This window comes from Perca flavescens, chromosome 24, assembly GCF_004354835.1.
Source record: "Perca flavescens isolate YP-PL-M2 chromosome 24, PFLA_1.0, whole genome shotgun sequence".
NCBI lineage: Eukaryota > Metazoa > Chordata > Actinopteri > Perciformes > Percidae > Perca > Perca flavescens.
In genome coordinates this window covers 5874606-5887765 of record NC_041354.1, presented here as the reverse complement: position 1 = coordinate 5887765, position 13160 = coordinate 5874606, and the positions used below count along the sequence as shown (strand labels likewise).

The following is a 13160-nucleotide window of genomic DNA, read 5'->3' as shown; positions in this document are numbered from 1 at the left end:
TGACTCACCCACTGATTTATTATTACTCATACTTGGTGCAGAAAGTCTAGCATGTCTTTAAACAATGCAATATTTGATTTTTGTGAAGCAAACAAACTTTTTTCAGTAAGTGCATTTACAATATGAAAAAAAAAAGATTAGGTGCAACCAAACATTACGTTTAGTCACTGTGTCCTGAGAGTTTGATCAGCATTAGCACTTCCAACTGTGGTGTTAATCTCTGAAGTCAGCCTGCACCATCACATGGGACAGATCTTGATGCTGTCAGAGCTGGAGCTGAACTGGCCCAGGGCGAAGTCCAGACCCACCCCGACTCCGCTGCCCACCCCGAAGGCAGCGTAAAGCGGCTGGGTGAAGTTAGCGCGGAAGGTGTGAAGGTGCGTCATGCTCTCTGCCACGCTGTAGAAGGCCAGCGTCCCCGTGGACAGGTCCAGGTAGATGCCCAGGCGGGGGGAGTAGGTGACCGGTATGTCCTTCTTCTCATTGTCGTGCATGGCTGAGCAGCAGGTGTCCGACAGCTCCAGGGTCCAGGACTGGGCGTTGTGACCGAGCCCCGATCGGGCGTCTGAGCCCTTCCTGTTCAACGCCCCGTATACTACGCCCATAGAGGAGCCCCGGCCTCTCCACTCCACCTCCCAGTAAGAGCGCTGGGCGTACAGGGGGCTCTGGCACATCACCTGGGTCCAGCCATCAAAACGCTGCGGAGTGTCGGGGTAGGGCTGCGCCGCCACCTGCAGGGTGGCTTTAGTGTTGCCGTCGGAGAGAGCCAGCCGTCGGTGGGCCGTGTTGGAGTCAAGGGTCAACGTCACAGAGTCTAGAGGGTTTAATGGACAATTATAATATTATAATGTTGGCGTTGGGGTGGAGTTTTAAAGACCTTCTGCATGGTAGGTATTTCTAAGAATAAGACTACACAGGAAGTGATGCGTTTTATCTTTTCAGTTTCTTTGGAGTAAACATGAACAGCAATAGGCACCATGGCAGACATGGTGGTCATTTACCCTGCCAAAGTGTTTGTCAGTGAGTGCCTGAGTGGTCAGTACTGTAATAATAACCTCTAAAATGTAACAATTTAGTTCAACATTGAGACTCACACTGTAGGAACTCCTCTCTGGTCCTCGGCTCTGGGGCCTGGATGCTGTCGAGGTTGATTTCTCTCACTGGAAAACCAAACAATATGTCAGTTCATGCACAAAGAGGCACATTTTGCAAATAGTTAGAATGCATGTATTGATTTTCTTTCTTTTTGTTGTTGTAGCAAGCATCATCTTTTCATTGATTTGCACTTCTCATTCAAAATGGAGATGCCATGAGGATAAGTTTACATCAACTCACATGCAGGGAAAGCAGGAGCGTTATCCATGATGCCGGGGGTGGGCGAGTCCAAGAAGAGGCCGGGGTTAACTGTCCAATGAGAAAATACTGTTAGACACATTAGTATTAACATACACTTAAGTAAGAATATTAATTTGACATATGTATAAAGGCTGCCATCTTATTTTCTGTTGGTGTTTCAGGCAGAGCAGCCATCCCCCCTGTTGGGTGTGTACAAGTCACACTTTGAAACATAATCAACATGCTATATAACAAAATTATATTGAGAGACACATTTTCTGTGTCAAACTGATCACTTGGACAAATTAAAATATATAGATTTGAACATATTTTTGTCTGAATGTTTCATCTACTGATATTTACGTCTTTTACTACTTTGCTGCTTGTATTGAGGTTAAGAAATAAAGCTCATTGTGTTTATCATGTTAAATTACTCTGAAGAAAAGTGGTACTGTAGGCCTAAACTGGAAGTCTAAAAGAACAAATTACTTGCTTAAGCTTGCCAAAAACTCTTGAATTTAATTTGAGAGGAGAGTATGGGAGTTGGAGTCTGATCTTACATGGGTTTCCTCCTGGTGACAGTGGGTTATTGGCTGGGGAAGCTGGGGTGGCCTCTTTGGTGCCACGCCGATGGGAGCAGAAGAGGCTGCTGATCGATGCCATCCGACTGAAACTAGACCCTGAACCAGGAGGAGGAAAGAGAGAGATGGAAAACAAAAAAGGTATTGCACTCTGGCATGAGCCTTTTGTGTTGGTGACAGCAATGGCCACAATTCTGATGATTTATTTTGGTCAAAAGGTTGGTATTGTACCTCCAGTTGATGCTGGGGCAGGGGCTGGAGTTGGAGCTGGGGTGGCTGGCATTGGAGTCGGAGTCTGGGCCACAGCAGGGACAGCCTGGCTCTGACTGGACCTGCTCCAAAGAGACGGAGACTCTCTGCGGCTGGGAGTGGGGCTGGGGCTTGAGTTGGTCTCCCTCACTGTTTGGAGCACATGTGAGATGTTAGAGCAAAGCTGCGGTTACGATCTGTGTCAGCTGGTAACAGTTCACTAAAGGCATTCACTAATTATTAAAAAACTGCTGAGCAGCTGAGTTAAAGCACACACTGTCTTCTTTATTTCTAGAATATGAGGAACAGAGGGTGAATACAGGTATATTCAGACAGTATGAGAAAAATAATAGGGGTTTTGAACATTAAAGCATTGCAGACATCAGCATGAACCTGTAAATGAGCATGATATGGGACCTTTAAAATCAGAGCCAGTGCGACCTCCTGCCAGGCAAACTAAATTAACCTACCTGTCTCTCTTTCCTCTCCCCTCTGTCTGTCCCGGTGTCTGGGTGAGTTTGTGTTTCCTCGGTCTACTAAAAGGAAGAGGCACATTTTAAAACACGCACACACATTTGTACCGCTCCATCCATGGTAGTGACTCGCACCGCAGGTTTGAGGTTAATTTAGGGTTTTTGACAGCACACAGACAAAGCCTCACCTCGTGGTGTGTCTCTACTCCTCACGTCTTGACTTTTGAGGCCTATACCTGAGTAATAAAATGTGAATGTTCAACATGGACTGCATCTCAAATTACTTTTGATATTGTCACATGTCAGTTTACATTACCAAGTCCACGTCTGTCTGTACTCCGTGCTCCCACTGAAATACTGGGTGGAGTAGCTGTGAGACATGACATAAATCATGTATACATTACGCCCATTTATATAAAAGATTATAAAGTGAAAAGATGAACCGATGGCAGATAAAAATGTAGACTTAAAAACACTGCGCATACCTGGTGAACGGTTGTTTGTGTTGCGAGAACCCAGACCAGAAAACACTAGAGAGAGAAAGGGGAGATAAGAAATCAGTTGTTTTTTTAAATAATGACTTTCCTCTAATACTGTATTCTCAGATGAAAAAACTAAATCCAAACTTACATTTAAAAATCCCTCCTTTCTGTCCCGCGCTGCGGTTGGCTAGATAAGATCAGAGGAAGTCTTTGTTAAAACGAGGCGACTCAACAAAACTACACTTTTGTTACATTCATGTTGAAGTTTAAAATGTTTGGAACTTACAGTCTCGCAAAGTGAACAGAGTTGTGTCATTGACTGGAAGAGAACAGACAATAAGATGAAGATAAGACCCATAAAAAGAGAAGAAGGTAAGACAAGGTAAGACTCTTGTGACAGACCTTGTTTGGTGATCTTGTCCAGCTCCTGGTTGCACAGGTCCTCGACTCGGTCCCTGAGGTCTAGGATGGCTTCTCGTGCAGGCTCAAAGGAAGCTTCCAGATTGACCAAGACAGGGGGCAGGTCCCCCGACTCTAAGGGATGGCACATGGACTCGTATGTCTGAAGGGAAATATGCTGGTTAGTTTAGGGGAAACTTATAGCTGAGACTTCCACCACCTTCTTGGTCCAGCCTAGATTAAGATTTAGATTCAGAAAACTTTATTGTCTGTCATGACAGAAAATCTTAGACATGGCAACATACGGTGCAAAAACATATAACATATAACAGCTTATAAAAAGAATTAGCCCAGGATAAAAATTACAATATATGTGTGCAAAGTGGCATAGTGTTTGTGTGTGGGTCATTACTTTTTATTTAAGATGTTTATGGCAGTGGGAATCGAGTGTTTTTGTAAGTTTTTTGGCTTGAGGGACTTTGTAGCTTCGGCCTGATGGTAACTGGAAAGAGTTATGGTGCGTTAGTGGGATCTTTTGTAATGTGATTGGCTTCCCTTTCAACTTCTTGGGTGTAAACCACTGAGAATGGAATTCGGGTTTGGCCAGTTATTTGACTTACTTGATTAATGATCTGGGGAAAAAGCTTAGATGTATTCTTAACAGAGATGAAATTGAACCAGGATGAGATGTCGAAAGTGAGTACCTCCAAGTAATGGATGTGGTCCTCACAGAGGGCCAGGTCCTTCATCTCCATGTCCCTCTTCTTCAGCTCCTTAATCTCAGCCTGCAGGCTGTTGGTGACCTCCTGAGCATGTCCCATCTTCTCCTGGCTGGCCTGATGCAGCACCTCCTCCAGCAGCTCCTGCAGGCGCTCCACCGAGCACTGCAGCTCCGACAGCACCTTCTCCGTGTCTTCATGCACCCTGTCTAAAGAACGCTGGGAGAGAGAAGGTGGTCATGTCTCAGTATGCCAAAATAGCCTGACATCTATTTGAATTAACTACGGCAGGGTTTATGGGAAATGTAGTTTTCATTTGGAGAAATAGTGCACTTGCAAAAATGAGTGCAAACCAACCAACCTTCGTCACATCCATCATCTTCTTCATGTCTTTCAGCTCCTGCTCTCGGTCTTTCAGTTTTTGCTGATTCTCTGCATACATCTCGGACATAACTTTCTGGAACAGGATACACGAGCACAAGACATCAACACAATCCCAATTCATCTCACACAAGCACGAGGAAACAGCTGTGCGTGTGACATAGAAGAAACCTGGAGAGGGTGGAGCGTTATGAATGGACAGGAATGTAGTTAGGAATGTCCTCAGCCTGGCCGGAGCCACAGTAAGACAAAAAGAAACAGAAGAAAAAAAAACATCACACAGAACAATGGACAGTTAGCAGGAGTGGTGATTTACTGTACATACGCAGTATTGTCACCTAATCTAGAAACAGCCGCCACTTTCTATTTACGTTTTCTTTTTAATAAACTTAACTGTGTTTCATTTTAGGATCTGTTTTAGATGTCAGTTGTACACCACATATTAAAAAGGGATTTAACCTAAACTATCACACAAACACTTTCATTTGATAATTTTGTAATAATAGGTGTCCATATTTATTGCTTATTTCATATTAATGTTCAATATGTTTGTTTATTTATGAACCAACCACCATGGCAAGTGTTAGGCTACTTACTTAGTAGTAATAAAGCCTTTTCTGATTCTGATATTGGATCACATCAACAGTACACTCTGGTTAACTGGTCGAGGGACCCCTTTGCAGCTTCTCATCTGGTGCCTGAGGCCAGTGCAGCATCCATTCTTTCTTTCTTACCTGTTTCTCCAAGCGCTCAGCCTTGGTGGACACACACTCGTGGCCTTTGTGCTGGTTGCTGGTGCACAGCCAGCAGACGAACACCTTACACTGGCGACAGAAGAACTCCTGCAGGTACTTGTGCTGGGTGCAGATCTTCTCAGCCAGATTGGCCGTGGGTGCGATCAGCTCATGCTGCTTCAGGGCCTTCTTGGTCTGGTGGGGCTTCAGGTGCGTTTCGCAGAATGAGCTCATGCACACCAGGCAGCTCTTGACCGCCGCTCGCTCTTCTCCTTTGCACATGTCGCACGGCACTGCTGAGGAGGAGAGCTTCCCTTTGGATCTGGATGAGGAGGCGGCGGCGGCGAGCCCTCGGGCGCTTCGCATGGATTCACGAACGTCGGCTGTGCGGACGCCTTTGCGGAGCTGCTCTACAGCCTCAGCCAGCATGGTGTTCCTGGACAGGGAGGGCTTGGGGCTGAAGCTCTGGCGGCATTGGGGGCAGCTGTAGACCCCCTTGGGGTCGTCCTTGCTCCAGTAGTCCTTGATGCAGGCCATGCAGTAGCTGTGCCCACACGGGATGGTGACTGGATCATTTGGGAGATCCAGACACACAGGGCAGTTAAACTGCTCCTCTGTCCACAGTTTAGCACTCATAGTAACACTGCCGGAAAGAAGAAAGAGAATAGAGAGATGGCTACTCAGAGATGTCTAAAAGCCCAAACAGAATAGTGGAAGAGAGAGATGCCGACATGTGAAGAGGTAAGCCTGGCCTGGACTGACGGGGAGAAACTGCCGTCTCTCAGGTGAGAGCAGGGAGAGGTGGGCGGGGCCAGAGCCACCTGGCAGGTTTAGCGGGGAAAACGGGTGTCGGTGGAAAACTGCTAAATGCCATGAGAGTGATGAGAGTAAAGGTGTCAATGAACTGATCATTTTATTATTTAAAAAAAGACAGTGGTGTATTCAGTATTCAGATCAATTCAATTTAAAAAAAAAAGTAAAGATCCTTTACTTTAGTAGGCTAAATTTAGCCTACCAGTATGCCTAGTCTACCACAATGTAGGCTACTCCATTAGGCCTACAAGTAAATAGCCAGCATTTAAAATAAGCCTGGTTTAGCTACATCCCTTAATTGTGAATAAAGTCCTATTTGAAAGTCTATTTGAAAAATGAATAATAAGAAATGCTTTTTATTCTTCATCCTATAATTTCCAAAAAAAGCCTAAAGAATGATTTTCAACTGACCTTAGTCATCATAATATTCCCTGTAGGTCAATTACTATAGACCTACACTTAGCACAACTTGTCACAAGGTGGCAGTGGTATACGTTTAGTAGCTATGCTGGTGCTTTAAGTGTATTTATTGTCCATTATATCAAGAAATAACTAAGTATAGATGTTAGGGCTATGGCTTGGAGAGATGTATGCTATACTGAAGCACCCTTTAGCCAAAGACTGCCCAGCCAATTCAAAATAAGCGCCTAAATGAATAATTTGGACGATATAATGAGGTGTAGCAGCTACTTATTACTTATGCCACACTATTGTTGCCACCCTTTAAGGTAGTTACCAGGGAACAAATGAGGAACGAATGAGGAACTGCTAGTGGACCATAAGCAGTTTATAGTTAGTTCCTCATTCGCTTCTTGTCTTGTTGACAAGACAACAAAATGTCTAAATGTCTTTAAAGCGAAGACGGAAGTACAGCTAGGGGAAACCTGCTGTACTTCCTCCGATTACTTACTCCTCAGTGTAGCGCTGTCGAAAACTGTTTAGCTAACTCTGTGTGATTTATGAGTCGTTTTTAAGTTCGACCAGATGTCACATATAACCGTGAAACGTCCAGGAGTTGGGGTCGGGGTGCTGGTAACAGACTCAGCCCGCTCAGGCTGTGTTCTCCTGGGAAAACGGAAAAGCGCAATGGGCAAAGGCACGTACCAGCTCCCAGGTGGCCACTTGGAGTTTGGGTAGGTAATCTATAGGCAGCTATAGTTAGCAAACCCCATTCACAAATCTGAGGAACGTTACAGTGACGCAAGGCTATTAATGAATGTTCAACACTGGCCTTCATTCATTTAAGTCAGCAACAACGTAACAAAACACTCTTTCACTATGACGTGTGTTTATGTTACTGAGCGAAATTATAATAAAATAAATAACTTCTTAGCCAGTTATCATTATGCCGAATTCTCCCGACGTGGTCAGCAAATATTAAGACATAATTTTACAGAATTTGCATTGTTACACGTGCCTGCCAAGTATGTGTGCACAAATACACATTTTTCTAGATTTTAAATGCAATTTGGTGTAAGGTAATGTAGTGCTGGTTCCTCAATGTACTGTACATATGACATGATGACTTCCAGTGGGTGACACACTTCTTTCTATATCACTGGAAGAGAGACGTGGGAGGAGTGTGCTCACAGAGAGGTGATGGAGGAAGCAGGGGTGCGTTTGGTAAACGTCTGCTTTGCGTCAGTGGTGAACTCCATCAGGCTGGAGGAGCAGTACCACTACGTCACCATAATCATGCAAGGAGAACTGGACAGGAAGCAGTCAGGAGAGCCAGAGAACCTGGAGCCAGAAAAGAACGAGGGTATGTGAAGTGGATCCACTGTTTTTCACAAGTTTTAAGTGGAAATAAAGAAGGATTCCCACCCACCTGAGCAGTTGATAGTATGTGATGTTCTCTCCCTCCCAGGTTGGACATGGACACAGTGGGACCAGTTTCCTCCAGAGGAGCAGCTCTTCTTGCCGCTAGCCGGTCTGAGACAACAAGGCTTCCAGCCGTTCAGGAACACGGTAACAAGCACTAAAACGCAGCTTTGAGACTGCCCGTCACATTGGGAAACGTGTATTCTTCCCCAAAGGATAAAACAAACATACCTCTTCAAAACCCCAGCTCCTGTTTTACATCAATGGTTGGTTTACATGTGCTTTTTCTTTAAACATGTTTTTCTGTTATGGTACATACTGTAAATGTTTGCCGATATTAAGAACTCTTATTACAAATAGTAGAAGGAATTCATGACATACAGATTGTCAGCTGTGCAGTCATTCAGATTCAAAGCAAATTATGCAACAAATAAAATGCAATTTAGAGGGGCAAATGGGCTTCCCAAATGTTATAAAATACACACATTAACACAAAAAGGGACATTATTATTTTTTTATTACTCTTTGGCACCAGATGCTGTTAAGACTTGGTAATATTGTAATGCATTAACTATTGCCTGGAATATGGAAGTTTATAAACAGTTATAAACATTTCAGATCATTCAAAGACACAACAGTAAACGAAAGGTGCATTATTATTTTTTTAACGGATACATTTCCATACTATTGATCATTTATCAATAGAAAATTCTCCCTAAAATTTTGATTAAAAAAACACGTTGTGCCCTAAAAAACGTGAACCGTTTCTGAAACTAACTTGAAGCCTAAACTACACACTTGTGCCATACACGCGTGACGCAGGATGAGTGGAACTGAAAGCCATAGAGCTTTTGGTCAGTTTCCCTCGTGCACTATTTTGCTCATCACATCAAGGTGGTGCCGGTGACGCCCACTGTTAACAGCATGGTCCACAGGGTTGCAGCAGCGGTTGCCACGGCACCATTGAAGGTCTTGTCGTGGGCGTAGGTGATGATGTGCAGGGCTCCGCTGTAGGCCTCCTCACAGGTAGGCTGGATCTGATCCTCAGGAAGCTGGAAGCCGAATGTCCCTTTATCTCTCAGCTCAAAGGTGTAGGAGTAAGGGATCCCCTGAAACCGAGCCCAGTCTCTGGATGAACCAGAGTTGGCGTCTGTAGAAAGAGGGTACATACAGTATTTTAGAGTTTCACCCCCTGGAGCCACACTGCTAGCGCGGCTAACATTTTTATATCTGTGACCAGCATTCACTTACACAATACATCCGGTGAAGTTCCTACAGTATAGTTCTTCCCGTGGACACTCCTAATGGCGTCTGCTGCACCCAAACCCACCCCCATCTGAGGAACCAGACATTAGCTTTCATCACAGTCAAAGAAAGCATCTACACCAACCCTGTGTGTAGAGTAGTCATATATATCACAATATTTTTGAGCAAAAAAAAAAAAATCAATGTCGATATTGCGGTGGGGTTTACAAGGCAGGACAATGCAGGTTTAAACTGTCTAGAGCTTCATTAGTATTAATGACAGGAATTGACATTCCTTCCCCATGACTAGGTGCTGTGGCTGACATAATAGTCTGGCAAAAGGAGCAGAAAATGAGGCTCAGTTGTCACAGATACGTGATGTGAGTGCATGCTTGTGATGCTATCTTTGATATCCACTGTGGTGGAGGAGTGTGAAATGCTTTTGCACCCAGTCAGAATGGCGGAATATGTCTGATGAAGATATGTGTAGTGAACAAGTGCTGTAACAGCTTATGTTCAGAAATATTGTTTATGTATTTTGTCTTTTGCATTTTAAGTCAGTCAGAAGGGGCATTTAGATCTGCTAAATAACTACAATTTGCATCATGTCCTTTAACATTTCTGTAAATATTTAGGGGTTGAATTCTATTTTCCCTGTTAACCCTTTTTTATTAATGTGGAGATACACTGATGTAAAGATAATAGGATTTTTGAGGCCACTACTGATTTTGTTATGCAAGAGTTTAAAAAAATATGATAACAATATATCAGCTGATAGTATTTAAAAAAAAACAACAACATAGAAGACCTGACAGGATGTTCTTGCATAAATTTTAGAGTCTTAGTGTTTATAAACCAATCCTGCTCCAGGTCCATTCATTTGAGCTTCATAATTGAAAACCTGGTCGCATCATCCACGAGAGGCAGATGTGACTCTGCATCCTGCCAAGCCAAAGAAACGTGGTGTCGTTTGAGTGGTTTAGGAGAATACAGGGTACCCTTGGGGTCTTAAAAGTCTTTTAAAAAGTCTTAAATCGAACTTGAGTCCTGGGAGTACTCTGGAATAGGCCGGCTTCTCTCCGCTAAAGTCATGTTAAAGCCGGGGAGAGGAATGGACATAATCCTGTTTTGCATAATTCTCTCTTGATTGTGGCTCCAGTGGGTTATTACCTGTATCAGCCTCCTTCATATCTTATCAGCAACCTGCCATTTGTTTTCCACAAGCAATGCTTCCTAGCTTCCTCCAGTTCTGTTCAGGTTTGGCAGATGGCAACTGACCGCTCTCTCTCTGTGTCGTACTGCCACGTTTATGGTTTGTATACACTGTGTAAAATCATAATGTATTTTGCCATGCACCATTCAAATATACTCTATATTCAATAAAAAATAATAAATCCAGAACCTTGACATAGATTGCTAACGTGAGTACCGAAGTGTTTGTAACAGATTATCTCATTTTCTGTGGGTTTTTGTATTCTTGCATGCAATGTTCATTAAATGTGCATTGTCCTTAAATAAATAAATAAATAAATGATGATCAGGCTATAAAGATGCACATATACTTGTTATCCTGAATTATTATTTGATATTTTGTCCAATATTGTGTGTGCATGTTCATTCTCAGAAATGTGTAAAACATGTATCATTGTTAACCCGTTTACACGTACATGGTTATTTTGAAAAACTGAGACATTTCCCTTCGTTTGTGCCCTTCTTTTACACATAAACGGAGAATTTGCCTCTGATAACGATTCTTCCTAAAAACTCCGGCCAGAATGGAGATTTTTGAAAACTTTGTTTGCACGTTTGCATGTAAACGGAGGTTTAGGTAGCCGAGGGAGTGGGGAAGAGAGAGCAAGCGATTCGTTGCTGTTGTTGCTATTTTCGCGATTCTGATTGGCTAACGTGGGCTTGAGCTTCTTGTTACACTGCCACCTACAGGTTTGGCGTGCTCTTAACGGCATATATACACGTGTACGTGTAAACGAGCACTTTTCTGAAAACTGACAGCTGTGCACGGTGTTATTTTTGAAAACGGAGAGGTTGAAATGTCCATTTATGAAAATAGCCAGCCACGTGTAAATGTAGCATGTGCATGTAGATGTAAATACCAGCTCATTGTAGTTGGCGGCGGTGAAGTTGGGGTGTCCATAGGGAACCAAGAGCAGCTGGCCGTAGGAGTGGATGGTGAGGAAACACAGGAAGTCGTCCTTCCGGCTTCCTACAAAATAAGTCACAGCCTGGGCCTCGGGCTCGGACACAGCTTGGCTCCCGCAGTAGGTTTCTGAGCTGCAGTTAAATGATACTCCAAGTGCTGTGAAAGCAACCAAAGGGGGGAGGCAGTTTTCTCTGTGTGATAACCACTTATCCATGATTATCAAAAACACAGGCTGTATAAATCAGGAGATGGAGAACCACAACCAGACTCACTGCCCCAGTTGGCGTCAAAGTTGCGGTTCAGATCAGTGCCGTAACTGTTGCAGTCTGGAGGTCCCGGTGACCTGTTCTTCCTCCACAGTCGAGTCTACAGGGCAAAATTGTCAAAGTTAAATTAGCTTATTTTGGTCCTTCTATCAATTTAGTAAGAAATGAAATGGGCACTTGTACACACTTCAATGCTGCCTGTTTAATATCATATTTTCCATTCATCTTATTTTGAAATGTAATGATTTTGTACTTGGCCTCATGTTGAGCACCAGAAACCCATTTATTCACTGATTGAATTGTAGCTCATTGTAACTTAACTGCCAATCTGCTTTAATAGACTTTCATTCTCTCATAGCCTGCTCATCTGTGTCTTGAGAGCTTGAAGCACAACTCAGAAACCCTAGAAAAAGTAATTTGATAAAAATCCATCAAACACAAGCACTGACTGTGTCGTCCTTCCAGGAGTAGATGTAGCCGTCCATGTTGAGTACAGGGGTGACGTAAAAGTCCATGTTCTTTATCATCTCTTGCATTTTTGGGTCTGTTTTGTGTGCTTGCAGGATCTGATTTGAGAATAACATTAAGGGTTAGATTGATATATTGAAAGATATGTAGGATATGTCGTCCACTTCAGTCCTGTTTTAAATAATATTATATTATAATATTATACTCTTTGTTCGTTAATTTACTTTTTTTTTCAACTCTATTTATTTTAGATTTTTACAGCAAATGACATACAATAGAGGCCATGGCAAATGAAACATAGTAAAAACAGTATGTCAATTCTTAATTTACTTTTTTAAATGGCTGCATGTCTCTTACCTGTCTGACAAAGTACTGACAGAAGGCCGGGGCAATCCATTCCCTGGCGTGTATACCACAGTCCATCCAGATAGCTTTCTTTTTCTCTCCAGTATTTAGGCCAATCTGGAAGACACATTTATATATCTTCTTGTTTGGCTACTGTATTACACAAAAACACACAAAACATCACTACACTCCAGTATCATCTGGTATTTGCACATTTCTCATCTGTGTATGCCATAGCGATGCTTCACAGTTTAAAAGTTGGATTACCTTGAGCAAGCGAATGACTCTCTTCTCATAGGTCTGTCCGTATTCCACTATGGTCACAACATCAGGGTTATCCTTCTCAACCTGATCCATCCATTTGGTGATCTGTAGGTTGGAATACACACATTACACATCAGAGCGTCTGTGTGTGTTGTAATCTGTCAAAGTAAAAGTGTGCGAGAGCAGCGATCGGGCCTCTCACCTCCGGCATGGTATGGTATTTGTAGTAGTCATACTCCACTCTGTTGCACACACCAAAATACATGAGACACAGGAGTAGAAGTGTTTTTTGTACAAAAATGTCTCCTCAGTTAGTATTTGACACAAGCTGCCAGTATGTCATTTTATGAAGGAAACTCACCTCTCTACTGTGGCTGCTTCCATAGCTGAAAGCAGCACCAAAAGGCTCAGTCCCACATAGCTAAGC

General features: G+C 43.1%; 3 protein-coding genes across 8 annotated transcripts; 1 reads left to right on the top strand and 2 right to left on the bottom strand.

The window, feature by feature from the left end:
- Positions 1-7258, bottom strand: trim25l (tripartite motif containing 25, like). Of its 6 annotated transcripts, XM_028571635.1 has the most exons (18): positions 7077-7258; positions 6116-6216; positions 5354-5996; positions 4600-4695; positions 4224-4457; positions 3523-3682; positions 3407-3439; positions 3269-3307; positions 3124-3168; positions 2955-3008; positions 2827-2874; positions 2636-2701; positions 2148-2315; positions 1896-2015; positions 1500-1535; positions 1336-1404; positions 1095-1160; positions 1-814 (listed from the first exon to the last, which is right to left on the bottom strand). In XM_028571635.1, the coding sequence occupies exons 3-18, from the start codon at positions 5987-5989 to the stop codon at positions 240-242; spliced, it is 2445 nt and encodes an 814-aa protein (XP_028427436.1). In that variant the 5' UTR covers positions 5990-5996; positions 6116-6216; positions 7077-7258; the 3' UTR covers positions 1-239. The 6 variants fall into 6 exon arrangements, with proteins under 6 accessions (XP_028427436.1, XP_028427438.1, XP_028427439.1 ...); XM_028571637.1 differs by having other exon boundaries at positions 2636-2698; positions 5354-6216; XM_028571638.1 differs by having other exon boundaries at positions 2827-2868; positions 5354-6216.
- nudt15 (nudix (nucleoside diphosphate linked moiety X)-type motif 15) lies at positions 6913-9987 on the top strand. Its single transcript, XM_028571688.1, has 3 exons — positions 6913-7299; positions 7732-7928; positions 8034-9987. The coding sequence occupies exons 1-3, from the start codon at positions 7151-7153 to the stop codon at positions 8159-8161; spliced, it is 474 nt and encodes a 157-aa protein (XP_028427489.1). The 5' UTR covers positions 6913-7150; the 3' UTR covers positions 8162-9987.
- LOC114550810 (carboxypeptidase O) lies at positions 8767-13153 on the bottom strand. The gene is made up of 9 exons (XM_028571693.1): positions 13095-13153; positions 12936-12975; positions 12737-12838; positions 12482-12586; positions 12106-12222; positions 11663-11756; positions 11344-11546; positions 9239-9323; positions 8767-9137 (listed from the first exon to the last, which is right to left on the bottom strand). The coding sequence occupies exons 1-9, from the start codon at positions 13115-13117 to the stop codon at positions 8872-8874; spliced, it is 1035 nt and encodes a 344-aa protein (XP_028427494.1). The 5' UTR covers positions 13118-13153; the 3' UTR covers positions 8767-8871.
- Positions 13154-13160: the final 7 nt, after the last annotated feature.